At 38.8% G+C, this 14994-nt stretch overlaps 1 protein-coding gene across 1 annotated transcript in view; it reads right to left on the bottom strand.

Moving 5' to 3' along the window:
* vps35l (VPS35 endosomal protein sorting factor like) overlaps positions 1-14994 on the bottom strand; it is a 113066-nt gene that overhangs the window by 44601 nt on the left and 53471 nt on the right. Inside the window, exons 21-25 of the mRNA XM_073060560.1 lie at positions 9541-9626; positions 2777-2857; positions 1990-2053; positions 1386-1484; positions 247-324 (exon numbers count right to left, since the gene is read on the bottom strand). Of these exons, the coding sequence (XP_072916661.1) occupies positions 247-324; positions 1386-1484; positions 1990-2053; positions 2777-2857; positions 9541-9626 (408 nt within the window). The remainder of the gene's footprint in view (positions 1-246; positions 325-1385; positions 1485-1989; positions 2054-2776; positions 2858-9540; positions 9627-14994) is intronic.

Raw genomic sequence — 14994 nt, 5'->3', positions numbered from 1 at the left:
GCTGTGATGACCCATGTGGTTGTGTAGACCTGCATGTAGATGAAGAACTATTTGGAAAATTTTTGGAGAAATCTATTAAGAATTAATTAAAAAACACACGTAGAGAGCTGGATTTGAGATGTGTACAGAATATAACATTACATAAATAAAGTTACAGTTGTTAAAAAAAGACTACATGTCTTGCATTTCAAAGCAAAATTTAAACTGTCAATATTCCTGAAAGCAGTAATTAAACTTGGCACTAACCCTTACAAATGCTGCTGTTTTTCTGGAATGACTGCCTTTCATGACTTTCTTTGTTTCCATCGCAAGTCGATTCACACTCTACAGAAAAACATGAACAGCTTACAAATCATCTATATGTCTTTCTAATGGATTGCTCATATTCTGTGGTTTTAAGTCTATCAAATCAAAACTACAGTTATGTTAAACTTAAATAAAGATGAAAAATTCCTTTAGCTGCTCATCAGTTGAAATAGAACAGAAGAACATAAGTGATATAATTTGGTCCAAATATAAGTTGAATGTCAAATGGAAACTATTCACTGAATGGGGATTTATAATTCATAACATTTTCATAGCATTAAAAGGCACTGATTTTCAGTAAACAAAGCTGTCCTGAATAAAAACAATGACTAACAGCGCCCCCTCCTGCAATAATTGAGATGTGCAAACCTGAAAACAAAATAGTATCAAATGTTGTACAGGTATGCGTCGCTTAATGTCCACGATGCTTACACTAAATCTGCATACTGTACACTATAACACATACATATAAACTTTTAAATTTTTTTCACTTTTTAAACTTCTATGTAAACACTTTCTTAGCTTATATCACACACAATTTATCAAAGAGGATCAGAATCATCCACATCTCTGTTCTTAACTTCCTCAATTTTTTCTTTGTTTTTCAGGACCGTCGTGATTGTCGAGTGCGACATGCCTAATTCCCGAGCAATAGTATTCACTGGTTTTCCACCTTCACATTGTTAAATAACTTTTTGTTTCACTTCCAAATCAATACTTTTCCTTTGCCTCTTGCTGCTGCTATCACTAGGAGTGGTTTTGCTGCGTTTGGAAGCCATGATGCACTTTACGGTAATATTTTCATTAGAAAATTAAACAGAGAGATAACGCTACTACACTCAAAAGACGCGTGATACATGAGATTGGTTACGTCCACTACGTCATGTTCTCCAATCGGGACTAAGGATGTATGTGCGATCAGACGTTGTCCGAATGGACGTTAAGCAGCGCACACCTGTATTATAAGAGGAATTGGCACAGCCAAGCACATGTTTTAAGATTTAATGGAACTCACAGTAGCTCAGCTCGAATACAGACTTAACTAAACTGACATAACTAAACGATGCACTTCTACTCACATGGATCAGCTGGATAAGAACAGGTTCCAAGTTGCAAAATGTTGATCTGGCTTCTACGTAAAAACTTAGCTGTTGCTCAAAGTCCCGACCAAATGAAACCTACAGAGAAAAATGTAGTTATTTCTGATTCTTGACTGTGGATTACTGTAGTGCTTAAAAACCTGTTATTTGTAAATAGAGATCAATCACAATTAACAGTATAGTAGAATACACCTCATCAATTAAAATCAACCTGTCAATAAGAGCAACACTATCGAATTGTGAGGAAGTGTTGCAATAAAGATTATATAGAAATTCTGTGATGTACATTAATGTGAGATTATCTAGAGAAAGACCCCCAGGAGTTCAAATGATATGTATTCTTTAAAAATCACTTCCTATTTCCGGAAGATACTCTACATGAGGATTGCAGCTATAAAAAAAGTATTGAATTTTATTTTTCTGCATTCAGATTAATAACAAATCTTAGAACTTGGAACTCACTGTGGAAGTATTTTTAGCAGAAGGACAGTAAAGGTTGAAAAAGATCTTCATGCTCAATAAGCAATAAATGTTAACCTTACAAGCAGCATCCACAACCAGGAAATTAATATTCACCACTCACCATTCTGATAAATCCATTTATTAACGCAGCCAAACTCCGTTTTTCATCTTCCAATGTTAAAGCACTTCAAAGACAGAAAGTATTTGCAATACTTTATAATAATTATCACCATTAATTCATAACTTACTATCTGGGCAAAATAAGCAAAACAAACGGAATCACAAAGGAATCTTATTTTAACCTAACATGCTGATTAAGACAAAAACAAAATTCTATGACGACTGGTTATAAAATTTGAAAAACTTTTAATTATTGATAAGCCAATTAATTAAAAAATAATTCAATTCTGTACTTCAGATATCAAAAGTAAATTGCTATAGTTGGAACATGATTCCCATGATTATCATTAAGCAATTAATAAAAAATGGTATTCATTATATTTGTTGGGGCATTCTTATAATCGAATATATTCATTGTAAATTCTGCATCTTACCCAGCCCAATTTAGGAATTACATTACTGCCATACCTGCATTTATCTACCATATAAATCAAAATAACATTTTATATGCTGTTTGAGAATATTACATCAAACTACAAAAAGTGAAATTATGTATCAAGAACATTACACTACCCACATTGGGTGAGCCATGACCAAAACTTTGGTTTTCTAACAAGCACACAGATAAATTTTTATCCAATCAAAAAATCAGATTTTACTTTCTAGACTTTGGGGCTCCAACATGAAAACATAGGCAAGTCCCACAGAAGCACTAGCACATTCGATCCATCTTAATATTTTAATAAGAGCAATCGCTATAAAGAATTTTACAAAGAACGGCAACTTACTTGACAGAGTCATGCATTGTCTTGCAAATATGCATCAGAGCATTAAGTATGACAGGGTCACGTGTCAGCTCTTGCTGTTGCCTAAAGCATAAAAAAACAAATTAAAGAATGTCCTTGACAAGCGACACTTAAAGTTAACTGTTGGAAAACAAATAGAAACACATTCAGTTCAGTTATCAAGCCAAAAGGCATCAGTGGAGAGAAAGTTTCAAGTCAGTGACATTTTGTCAGAATTGGAAAATAAAACAGATTTTATAGTAGGTAGAGGAGGGAAGATGGCAGGAAAGTTGAAATCATGCTTAGTAGCTGCACAGGCCCTTATGGTGTACCTGGCAGAGCATTGAAAACCTGTGCCAACATAGGCAAAAGTGTGCAAGGACATCTTCAATTTCTCACTGCTGCAGTTAGAGGTTCCCACCTCCTTCAAAAGCGTGACAATCATACCCAAGGAGAGCTGGGTGAGCTGCCTCAATGATCATCGCCCAGATGCACTTGATTCTACTGTGATGAAGTGGTTTGGGAGGTTGGTCATGACTAGAATCAGCCCCTGCTTAAGCAAGGACCTGGACCCAAAGTGATTTGCCTATTGTCACAATAGGTCTACAGCAGATGCAATCTCACTGGCTCTCCACTTGGGTCTCCCAGACAATAGCAATAACTACATCAGGCTGCTGTTTATTGATTACAGCTCAGCATTCAATGCAATCATAGCCTCATTTCTAATCAACAAACTCCAAAACATGGGCCTCTGTACTTGGATGTACCGTGAAGAGCATTCCGACTGGTTGCATCACAGTTTGGTATGGAGGGGCCACTGCACAGGATTATAAAAAGCTGCAGAGAGAGTTGCAAACTCAATCAGCTCCATCATGGGCACTAGCCTCCCCAACATCCATGGCACGCTCAAAAGATGATGATTCAAGAAGGCAGCACCCATCATTAAGGACCCCCATCACCCAGGAAATGCCCTCTTCTCAATGCTACTATTAAGGAGGAGGTACAGAAGCCTGAAGACACTCACTCAACTCTTCAGGAACAGTTTCTCCTCTCTGCCATTGGTTTTCTGAATGGACGGCGAACCTTATATTTTTGTTCTTAATTTAATGTATATACTTAATTTAATGTTTTGCTTAAACGTTAATTCCTTAATTTAATTATTTTATATATATTTATTTCTATTGTAATTTATAGTTTTTTATTATTATGTATTGCAAGGTACTGCTGCTTCAAAAAAACACATTTCACAACATATGTCAGTGATATTAAACCTGATTCTAAGTGTCAGATGAACAAATCAGTCAATTTGGCATAATCAAGGTTCTGAAAAAGCAGTTAATTTCCACAAAACCTTCCCCTAGTCAAGTACACACTTTTAAACCATTGATAGGTATATAATATATATTAATATTTTAGTTATCACTGACTGCTGATGACTTTTCATAATTCAGTTTCATATGTCTTGCTAGTGCCCTCAAGTGAGGCAATTTAAAACTAATGATTTTAAAATAGTGTAATTCCATTGCAAAACTTGTAAACAATTAGCATGTAGCATTCATTGTTACAATACCTTAAATAAGACAAATTTAAGTCAACATGGTTCTTGAGGGGCAAAAATCTAATTGCACTCCCATATAGCAAATGGTAACATTCAAAATTGGCTTTCAATTACTGTTTTTTTTTCGTACTCATGCATTTTCTTGCCAACCCATTAGGACTTTGATCACATCAACGTTTAAACAATTAAACAATGAAGCAAGAAGTTGGTTTTGTATACTTTCACAGAGAAATCTTGAACAAATAAAATTAGGTCTAGAGCAGTTTCAGGTAGGTTTTGGTAAGTTTTGTTTTGTTCATTTAGAGTAGTGGGAATGCCAGGCAGGATGTTGGAACGCTCCTCTTGCAGGATGTGGGAAGTCAGGGAGACCTCCGGTCTCCCTGACAACAACACCTGCAAGAAGTGCATCCAGCTGCATCTCCGCGTTAGGGAACTGGAACAGGAGCTGGATGATCGCCTGATCATTTGGGAGAATAAGGATTTTATAGATAGTAGTTTCAGGGAGGTAGTTACATCAAAGGAGCAGGGATCCCCTGTGGCCATTCCCCTCAACAAGTATACCGATTTGGATACTATTGGGGGGGGGGGGGGGCGGTTTAACGTAGCTGGGACAAGCTGCGGCAGCCAGATCTCTGGCACTGAGTCTGCTTCTGCAGTGCAGAAGGGAGGGTGGAAGAAGAGGAGAGCGGTAGTGATAGGGGACTCGATAGTTAGAGGTACAAGCAGGAGGTTCTGTGGCTGTGACAGAGACTCCTGGATGGTTTGTTGCCTCCCGGGTGCCAGGGTCAGGGATGTCTCTGATAACGTGCACAGCATTCTGAAGTAGGAGGGTGATCAGCCAGATGTCATAGTACACATTGGTACCAATGACGTAGGAAGAAAGAGTGAGGAGGTCCTGAAGAGTGAGTATAGAGAGCTTGGTAGGAAGTTAAAAAGCAGGACCTCGAGGGTGGTAATTTCAGGATTGCTACCTGTGCCACATGCCAGTGAGGGTAAGAATAGGATGCTCTGGAGGATGAACACGTGGCTGAGGAACTGGTGTAGGCAGCAGGGTTTCAGATTTCAGTATCATTGGGACCTCTTCTGGGGCAGGTGGGACCTGTACAAGAGAGACAGGTTACACCTGAACTACAAGGGGACCAGTATCCTTGCAGGGAGGTTTGTTAGTGCTATTGGGGAAGGTTTAAACTAGATTTGCAGGAGGATGGGAACCAGAGTGCCAGAGCAGACAGTGAAGCGGGGGGTGAAAATAAATTATGTTAAAAGTTCATGCAAAGTCACAAATAGAAGGGTTGTGTGTGGTGGTAATAATCTTCTGAGGTGTGTCTATTTCAATGCGAGGAGTATTGTAGGGAAGGCTGACAAGCTGAGGGCATGGATTAACTCGTGGAATTATGACATTGTAGCCATTAGTGAAATTTGGCTACAGGAGGGGCAGGACTGACAGCTTAATGTTCTAGGGTTCCAATCTTTCTTTCAGACGTGATAGAGGCAGAGGGATGAAGGGTGGGGGGATGGCATTGCTAGTCAGGGTTAGTGTTACAGCAGTGCTCAGGCAGGACAGATTAGAGGGCTTGTCTACTGAGGCCATATGGGTGGAGCTGAGAAACAGCAAAGGTATGACCACATTAATGGGGTTGTATTATAGACCACTCAATAAGCGAGAATTGGAGGAGCAAATCTGCAGAGAGATAGCAGAGAACTGCAGGAAACATAAAGTTGTGATAGTAGGGGATTTTAATTTTCCACATATTGATTGGGACTCCAATACTGTTAAAGGTCTAGATGGGTTAGAGTTTGTAAAATGTGTTCAGGCAAGTTTTCTAAATCAATATATAGTGGTACCGACTAGACAGGATGCAATATTAGATCTCCTATTAGGAAATGAGTTAGGACAGGTGACGGAAGTGTGTGTAGGGGAACACTTTGGTTCCAGTGATCATAACACCATTAATTTCAATTTGATCATGGATAAAGATAGATCTGGTCCTCGGGTTGAGGTTCTAAACTGGAAAAAGGCCAAATTTGAAGAAATGAGAATGGATCTAAAAAGTGTGGATTGGGACAGGTTGTTCTCTGGCAAGGATGTGATTGGTAAGTGGGAGGCCTTCAAAGGAGAAATTTTGAGAGTGCAGAGTTTGTATGTTCCTGTCAGGATTGAAGGCAAAGTGAATAAGAATAAAGAACCTTGGTTCTCAAGGGATATTGGAACTCTGATAAAGAAGAAGAAAGGGATGTATGACATGTATATGAAACAGGGAACAAATAAGTTATTTGAAGAGTATAAGAAGTGCAAAAAAAAAACAAGAAATCAGGACGGCTAAAAGAAGACATGAGATTGCTTTGGCAGTCAAGGTGAAGGATAATTCAAAGAACTTCCACAGGTATATTACGAGCAAAAGGATAGTATGGGATAAAATTGGTCCTCTTGAAGATCAGAGTGGTCGGCTATGTATGGAACCAAAAAAAAATAGGGGAGATCTTAAATGGGTTTTTTGCATCCGCACAGTATTTACTAAGGAAACTGGCATGGGGTCAATGGAAATAAGGCAAACAAGTAGTGAGGTCATAGAACCTATACAGATTGAAGAGGAGAAGGTACTTGCAATCTTGAGGCATATCAGAGTAGATAAATCCCCAGGACTTGACAGGGTATTCCCTCGGACCTTGAAGGAGACTAGTGTTGAAATTGCAGGGGCCCTGGCAGAAATATTTAAAATGCTGGTATCTACAGGTGAGGTGCCGGAGGATTGGAGGATAGCTCATGTTGTTCCGTTGTTTAAAAAAGGCTCTAAAAGTAATCCGAGAAATTATAGCCTTGTAAGTTTGACGTCGGTAGTAGGTAAATTATTGGAAGGAGTACTAAGAGGTAGGATCTACAAATATTTGGATAGACAGGGACTTATTAGGGAGAGTCAACATGGCTTTGTGTGTGGTAGGTCATGTTTAACAAATCTATTCGTTTTTTGAGTAGGTTACCAGGAAAGTGAATGAAGGGAAGGCAGTGGATGTAGTCTACATGGACTTCAGTAAGGCCTTTGACAAGGTCCCGCGTGGGAGGTTAGTTAGGAAGATTCAGTCGCTAGATATGCATGGTGAGGTAGTAAATTGGATTAGACATTGGCTCAATGGGAGAAGTCAGAGAGTGGTAGTGGAGGATTGCTTCTCTAAGTGGAGGCCTGTGACTAGTGGTGTGCCACAGGGATCAGTGCTGAGTCCATTGTTATTTGTCATCTATATCAATGATCTGGATGATAATGTGGTAAATTGGATCAGCAAATTTGCTGATGATACAAAGACTGGAGGTGTAGTGGACAGTGAGGAAGGTTTTCAAAGCTTGCAGAGGGATCTGGACCAGCTGGAAAAATGGGCTGAAAAATGGCAAATGGAGTTTAATAGAGACAAGTGTGATGTATTGCACTTTGGAAGGACAAACCAAGGTAGAACATACAAGGTAAATGGTAGGACACTGAGGAGTGCAGTAGAACAGTGGGATCTGGGAATACAGATACAAAATTCCCTAAAAGTGGCGTCACAGAGATAGGGTTGTAAAGATAGCTTTGGTACATTGAACCTTATAAATCAAAATATTGAGTATAAGCGTTGGAATATTATGGTGAGGTTCTATAAGGCATTGGTAAGGCCAGATTTGGAGTATTGTGTGCAGTTTTGGTCACTGAATTACAGGAAGGATATTAATAAGGTTGAAAGAGTGCAGAGAAGGTTTACACGGATATTCCCGGGACTTGAGAAAATGAGTTACAGAGAAAGGTTGAATAGGTTAGGACTTTATTCCCTGGAGCATAGAAGAATGAGGGGTGATTTGATAGAGGTATATAAAATTATGATGGGTATAGATAGAGTGAATGCAAGCAGGCTTTTTCCACTGAGGCTAGGGGAGAAAAAAACCAGAGGACATGGGTTAAGGGTGAAGGGGGAAAAGTTTAAAGGGAACATGGGGGGGGGTGATTCTTCACACAGAGAGTGGTGGGAGTGTGGAATGAGCTGTCAGATGAAGTGGTAAATGCGGGCTCACTTTTAACATTTAAGAAAAACTTGGACAGGTACATGGATGAGAGGTGTATGGAGGGATATGGCCCAAGTGCAGGTCAGTGGGTCTGGGCAGAAAAATGGTTCGGCACAGCCAAGAAAGGCCAAAAAGCCTGTAATGTAATGTTCTATGGTTCTATGTGAAATTGAAAACCTTATTACCCACAGAGCAGTGAAAATCTGGAATGTTTCATCCAGCAGCCACTGATGATAGATTTAAATTGCCATCATTCAGATAAATGAATTATATTCATGTGACAATATTGAAGGATATCCTCCGAAAGGACCACAAGCTTGTCATAGGATTTGGAGGCACGAGTGTCTCAATGACCTGGAGAGCTATGTTGACTGGAGTCATGGCCTTGTGCTTTGACTCTTGACAGGGTCACCCATGCCAAACAGGTCAAAGGGTCGAGGCCAGACTAAAACTGGTCCACTGGTCCTCCAGGTTTGGGAGTTCAGCTCAGGGCTCCAAACCTGGCTTGTCAAAAGAAAATTATTACGGAAACAGCAATGAAGAATCCCATTATCTGTGTGCAATGGTATTCCTGATATCCACCTGGGATCTGCATGACTGACAGCAGGGAAAACCAAGAGGAAGCTACTGGCACGATGAAGGTAGCCCTGAATACTGCCAAGACCAAAACCAAAACCAAATCATTTTTTGAAATGTACAAACCAGGAAATGACAACCAAACCTGGGGCATAATACAGAACATGGCCAAGGACAGACAGAGACGGAGGACCTAAACTCCAGGGGGTAATGGACTACTGGTCCTAAATATCACCACAGCAAGACTTGCAAACATTAAATTATAAATTCAACAAGCAATTGAGAATATGAAAAGTTTATTTAAAAGAACAGTGCATCAGTAATGGTGAGCTCTGCTGGCACTGCAACACATTTGACATCCTTCTAAATTGTTTTACCAATGACACTGGGCAGCAGAAAGTAAGTGAAAGCATCTTGTTCTTTAATACTTGTACTACTCAAATTTCTTTCTTAAATACATGTGGGATATTATTGTTTTTATCCTAAACTTTGGCAACTTTATGGAAAATGCAGATTAGAGGGGAGGTAGGGGGTCTATGATAAAACACATTGAGATAATACATTTTACAATTTTAATACTGATATTTCTAGTAAGCTAATGCTTACCTAATAAAGACTTCCATAATGGATTTGCATACCTCCACTCTGACATTCTCTCTTTGGAACATATCGAGAAAAGGTAGGAATTTATCCTGAGAATGGAGCGCATGGAAATCAGCCATGAGTTCTATATAATACACTGAATATAAAGTGCAACACTGTACCTTAAGTGCCATTTCTTTGTCAAAATTGTTCAATGTACAATTAAAAAACTAGCTGCAAATGAATTACATTTTTATTTTAAACAGACATTTTATAACACTGCAGATTGCACATACTCCAAGTACAGAAGTATATTAGCCTATCACAGAAAAACAATCTATCAACAACGTTGGAAGTCCTGGAAACCACTAACTTATATCCATAAGCACCAGGTACAGTATAGAGCCATTAATTGACCGCAGGTGAAGTTGACCAAGCTTGGCAAGAAGGGAGGAAAGCTTATGTTTAGCAAAGAACATATATTATAGTGTCCACACACACATCATACAATTTATCCCAACAAAATTAAATCCATATTATATACGCACTTCAAGATGATTAGTTTATCCCTGAAGACTGACAGAATCTCAGCTTTAGAGATAAATGAATATTTCAGATTCAGTCAGAGACCTTACAAATGAAAAAACTGCAAAGGTAAGAAGAACCTGATAGGAGCTATATACACGCCTCCAAACACTAGCCAGGATTGTCGTGGTTTCTCGTGCCCCACAAATGACCAGGAGACGGAGAAGATTCCTCAAGAAGGGTTAAACTTTAATTTGCAAATCAAAGCTGAGACAGTCATTGAACTAGTCGCTGATTCCCCCCCCCCCCCCCCCCTTGATCCTCCTTTGGACACAGCATTTTTTATAGCAATCCCCTGGTCCAGTTGCATTAGCATATGCAATCAGTCTATAGTTGCGTATCACACGTACATCCGCCACTATTGTTTCTACCCATTGTTAATCATGTTCTAATCTACATCCCTTAGCTACCTCCCATTAACACACCATTGTCTTTTACATTCTTAAGATTTCATTCTCCTACTAAATTGGGTACATGCATAGCAAATAGCAAGTTTCAAAACTGACTACATAGTTTTGGTTACACAGCAAAATTTATACTTTTATACTCCAATAGGATCTAGGCTACAAATTACAATAGAAGACAGGAAATACATGTTAAAGGGAGAATGTTACAATAATCAAGGGGGGGTTTTAATATGCAGGTTGATTAGGAAAATCAGGTTGGTGCTGATTTTAGATCCCGAGAGAGAGAATTTGTAAAATGTTTACAAGATGGCTTTTTGGATCAGCTTGTGATTCTAGGGAATCAACTATTCCGTATTAAGTGTTGTGTAAGGAATCAGAGATTTGGTTAGAGAACTTCAGGTAAAGGAACCTTAGCAGTCAATGATCATATGATATGATAGAATTGACCCTGCAATTTGAGAGGGAGAAGCAAAAGACAAATCTATCAGTATTACAGTGGAGTAAAGGGAATTACAGAGGCACAAAAGAGGAGCTGGCCAGAGCTGATTGGAACGGGACACTAGCATGGATGACGGAACAGCTGTAATGGCTGGGATTTCTGTGAACAATTTGGAAGGTGCAGGATAGATGCATCCCAAAAAAGTTGTATTCTAAAGGCATGATGACATGACTGTGACTGACAAGTGAAATCAACATAAAAGCAAAAGACGGGATATAATAGAGTAAAAATTAGTGGGAAGTTAGAGGAATGGGAAGCTGTTAAAAATCAACAGAAAGCAACTAAAATGCCATAAGGAGGGAAAAGATGAAATGCGAAGGTAAGCTAGCCAATAATATAAAAGAGGATACCAAAAGTTTTTTTCAGGTAGATAAAGAGTAAAAGAGAAGTGAGAGTAGTTATCAAACCACTGGAAAATAATGCTGGAGAAGTGATGATGAGGGACAAGGAAATGGTGGGCAAACTGAAGTATTTTGCATCAGTCTTCATTTTGGAAGACGCTAGCAGCATGCCAGACATATGAGAGTGTCAGGAGGCAGAAGTGAGAGCAGTTGCTCTTACTAGGAAGAAGGTGCTTGGGAAGCTGAAAGGCATGATGGTAAATAAGTTACCTGGACCAGATGGTCTACAACCCAGTGTTTTGAAAGAGGGACCTGAAGAGTTTGTGGAGGCATTACTAATAATCTTTCAAGATTCAACTGATTCTGGCATAGTTCTGGAGGAACGCAAAATTGTAAATGTCACTGAACTCTTCATGAAGGGAGACAGGCAAAAGAAAGGGAATTATAGACCAGTTAGTGTGACCTCAGGGTGGGAAAATGTGGAGTCAATTGTTTAGGATGAGGTTTCAGGATACTGGAAGGCACATGATAAAATAGGCCAAAGTCAGCATGGTTTGCTTAAGGGGAAAATCTTGCCTGACAAATCTAATGGAATTATTTGAGGAAATAATAAGCAGGATAGACAATGGAGAATCAGTGGATGTTGTGTACTTGGATTTTCATAACGCCTTTGACAAAGTGCTACACATGAGGCTGCTTAACAAGTTAAGAGTTTGTAGTATTTCAGGAAAGACAGTAGCATGAATAGAGCATTCACTGATTGTCCAGAGGCAAAGAGTAGGCATAAAGGGACCCTTTTCTGATTGTGAGTGACTAGTAGTGTTCTGCAGGGGTCAGTGTTGGGACTGTTTCTCTTTACATTGTATGAAGATGGAATTGATGGATTTGAGGCCAAGTTTGCTGATGATACGTAGATAGGTGGGTGGACAGGTAGTGTTGAGGAAACAGGTAGGCTGCAGAATGGCTTAGACAGATTAGGAGAATGGGCAAAGAAGTGACAGATAGAATACAGTGTCAGGAAGTGTATGGTTGTACATTTTGGTAGAAGGAATAAAAGCATAGATTATTTCCTAAAAATCTGCAGTGCCACGGGACTTGGGAGTCCTCGTGCAGGATTCCCTAAAGATTAATTTGCAGGTCAAGTCTGTGGTGAGGAAGGCAAATGCAATGTTAACATTCATTTTAAGAGTACTAGAATATAAAAGCAAGGATGTAATGCTGAGGCTTTATAAGGCACTGGTGAGGCTTCACTTGTAGCATTGTTAGCAGTTTTGCACCTCTTATCTAAGAAAAGATGTGCTGACATTGGAGAGGGTTCAAGGAGGTTCACAAAAATCATTCCGGTAATGAAAGGCTTATCATATGATGAGTGTTTGATTTCTCAGGAGGCTGTACTTGCTGCAATTTAGAAAAGTGAGGGGGGAATCTCACTGAAGTCTATCAAATCCTGACAGGCCTAGAAAGAGTGGATGTGGAGTTGGTGTGCCCTGACGAAGGGTATCAGCCCAAAACGACAAAAGTGCTTCTCTTTATAGATGCTGCCTGGCCTGCTGCGTTCCACCAGCATTTTGTGTGTGTTGGATGTGGAGAGGATGTTTTCTATAATGGGGGAGTCTAGGAAATTATTTTAAACAGTGTGTGGTGAAGCTGTAGCATTCATTGCCACAGGGAGCTATGGATGCCAGGTCATTGTGTGTATTTAAGGCAGAGATGATAGATTCTACATAAGTCAGGGCATGAAAGGTTACAGGAAGAAGGCATGTGAATGGTGTTGAGATGAGAATGGATCCTCATGATCAAATGGCACAGCAGACTCGATGGGCCCAATGGCCTAATTCCGCTCCTATGTCTTATGGTTTAAATGGTCTCAGGTCCAACATGACTTGTAACAGGCAAGATCAAAAATACATCACCCAGCATTCTCAACTTGATTGCTATCGGGAAACCACAACTGGAATTGTGCATGTTGGATTGCGCAAAGAAGGACTTACTTCAAATGACATTCTTATTGCTGTGTTAACTTCAACCCTCAGTTTGGCAAAGTAATCAAGCACATGCAATTCATTATTTTGCAGATTCGATAAGTTCCCAAATCCACACAATACTGAATATATTTTAGTAGGGCACAAAAAAAACCTATCTGCCTATATTTAACTGACCTAATAATTCTTGTCTAATGTCCCATTTTGAAGTTTTCTATCATGCAGGAAAATGAAAAAACATATTCATGATAGTCAGTTCAAATGCAAGCACACTGAATGCACTGAGTTCAATTTCTTAGAATAAAATTTCCATCCTGGATAGAAATGGCACTTCTGACCAGCATGAACCTGCATTAGTTCTCAAATAAAACTGTAGTTCAAATCTCACTTTAAATTCATTAACACAGTCATGAACCTAAAGGCCTGGAATTTGAAAGATGATAAGAAAATCATGCAAGCCTAATGCTACAGTTATGCAACAGAGCAGAGCAATCTTGGGATGACTGTGCATATAAACACGAAATTTCGTCACAAACCCATCACTTGGAAATGGGCTGAGCTTAACACTGGAAATTCATCTAGGAGAGGGAACTTTGACCAAATGCCCCCACTTGCAGTACAATCTGACTAGAGGATTCAACACCTGGTCCAAGGAGGTACAAGGAGAATTTTCACTTTGATTTGAATGGAAAGGATGATTGTGGGGCCTTCAGATAAAAGGTTTGGTCATTTAAAAATCCTACTAGAAAGGTTATTAGTTACCAAACAAACCTTTTAATCATTAAGATATTTTATTCATCATGTTTTGAAAATTGAAAATTATAAAAAAGCATTTTAAGGTGATTTAGATTTTAATGCTTATCTACAAGTTCTTCCAAATTTTTATTTTTATGTTTTACATGTCCTTGAATCTCTGATAAACATTTATACTTGTTTTGTAAAAGGTTTGGGAATTTGACAGTTCCATCAAAGTCTGACGGGTGTTGTTTTGCAGCCTGTCAAGTTTTTCCTTAATTATCCTCATGATACTCCTGATGATGCAGAAGGGTATTTCAACATTCAAAGCTACAACCAAGGCAAATTTCCCCAGTGTTTTTTGCAGGTTCCAGCAGGAACCTACAAATTTATATATTTTTCTTTTTAATCAGAAATATCAGATCGCAAATTCATCCCCCACTATCAGAAATGGGCAGCATAAAACTTGTGTGTTTTTCACCTTTCCCTTCTAAACATAGTTAAGTTAAAACCTGATGTAATTTTATTAATACTTTAAAATTAATTCAGTACATAAGAAATTAAATGCCTCATCAACTAAGCAGATTTTAAAAATCAGTGATACAACTAGAAAGTTAAAGCAACCTTGCATTTATCGCTATTAAATAAATAATTTTCTTTTAAAATTTTACTACTTTCAGAGCCAGTCCATTCTAGCCTGTGCACTTACATTAACTTATTTTGAAGAGTCCCTGAAATATAGGAATTAATTATAATGCCATATTTGTTCTTTCAGTTCATGGTCAGCATTATTTTTGTGGACAGAACTAAAATCCAAAACGACAGTTGATTACATCAGCTTTAAAAAACTGAGGGAATTTGATTTTGCCTGAATCTAATTTGTACTTGAGATTCTGGATCTTTTATGTTAAGTCTTATATACAGGAAAG

Source organism: Hemitrygon akajei, chromosome 11, assembly GCF_048418815.1.
Source record: "Hemitrygon akajei chromosome 11, sHemAka1.3, whole genome shotgun sequence".
In the NCBI taxonomy this organism is placed as follows: domain Eukaryota; kingdom Metazoa; phylum Chordata; class Chondrichthyes; order Myliobatiformes; family Dasyatidae; genus Hemitrygon; species Hemitrygon akajei.
The sequence above is the reverse complement of the archived record's forward strand: the minus strand, read 5'-3'. Positions and strand labels throughout refer to the sequence as shown.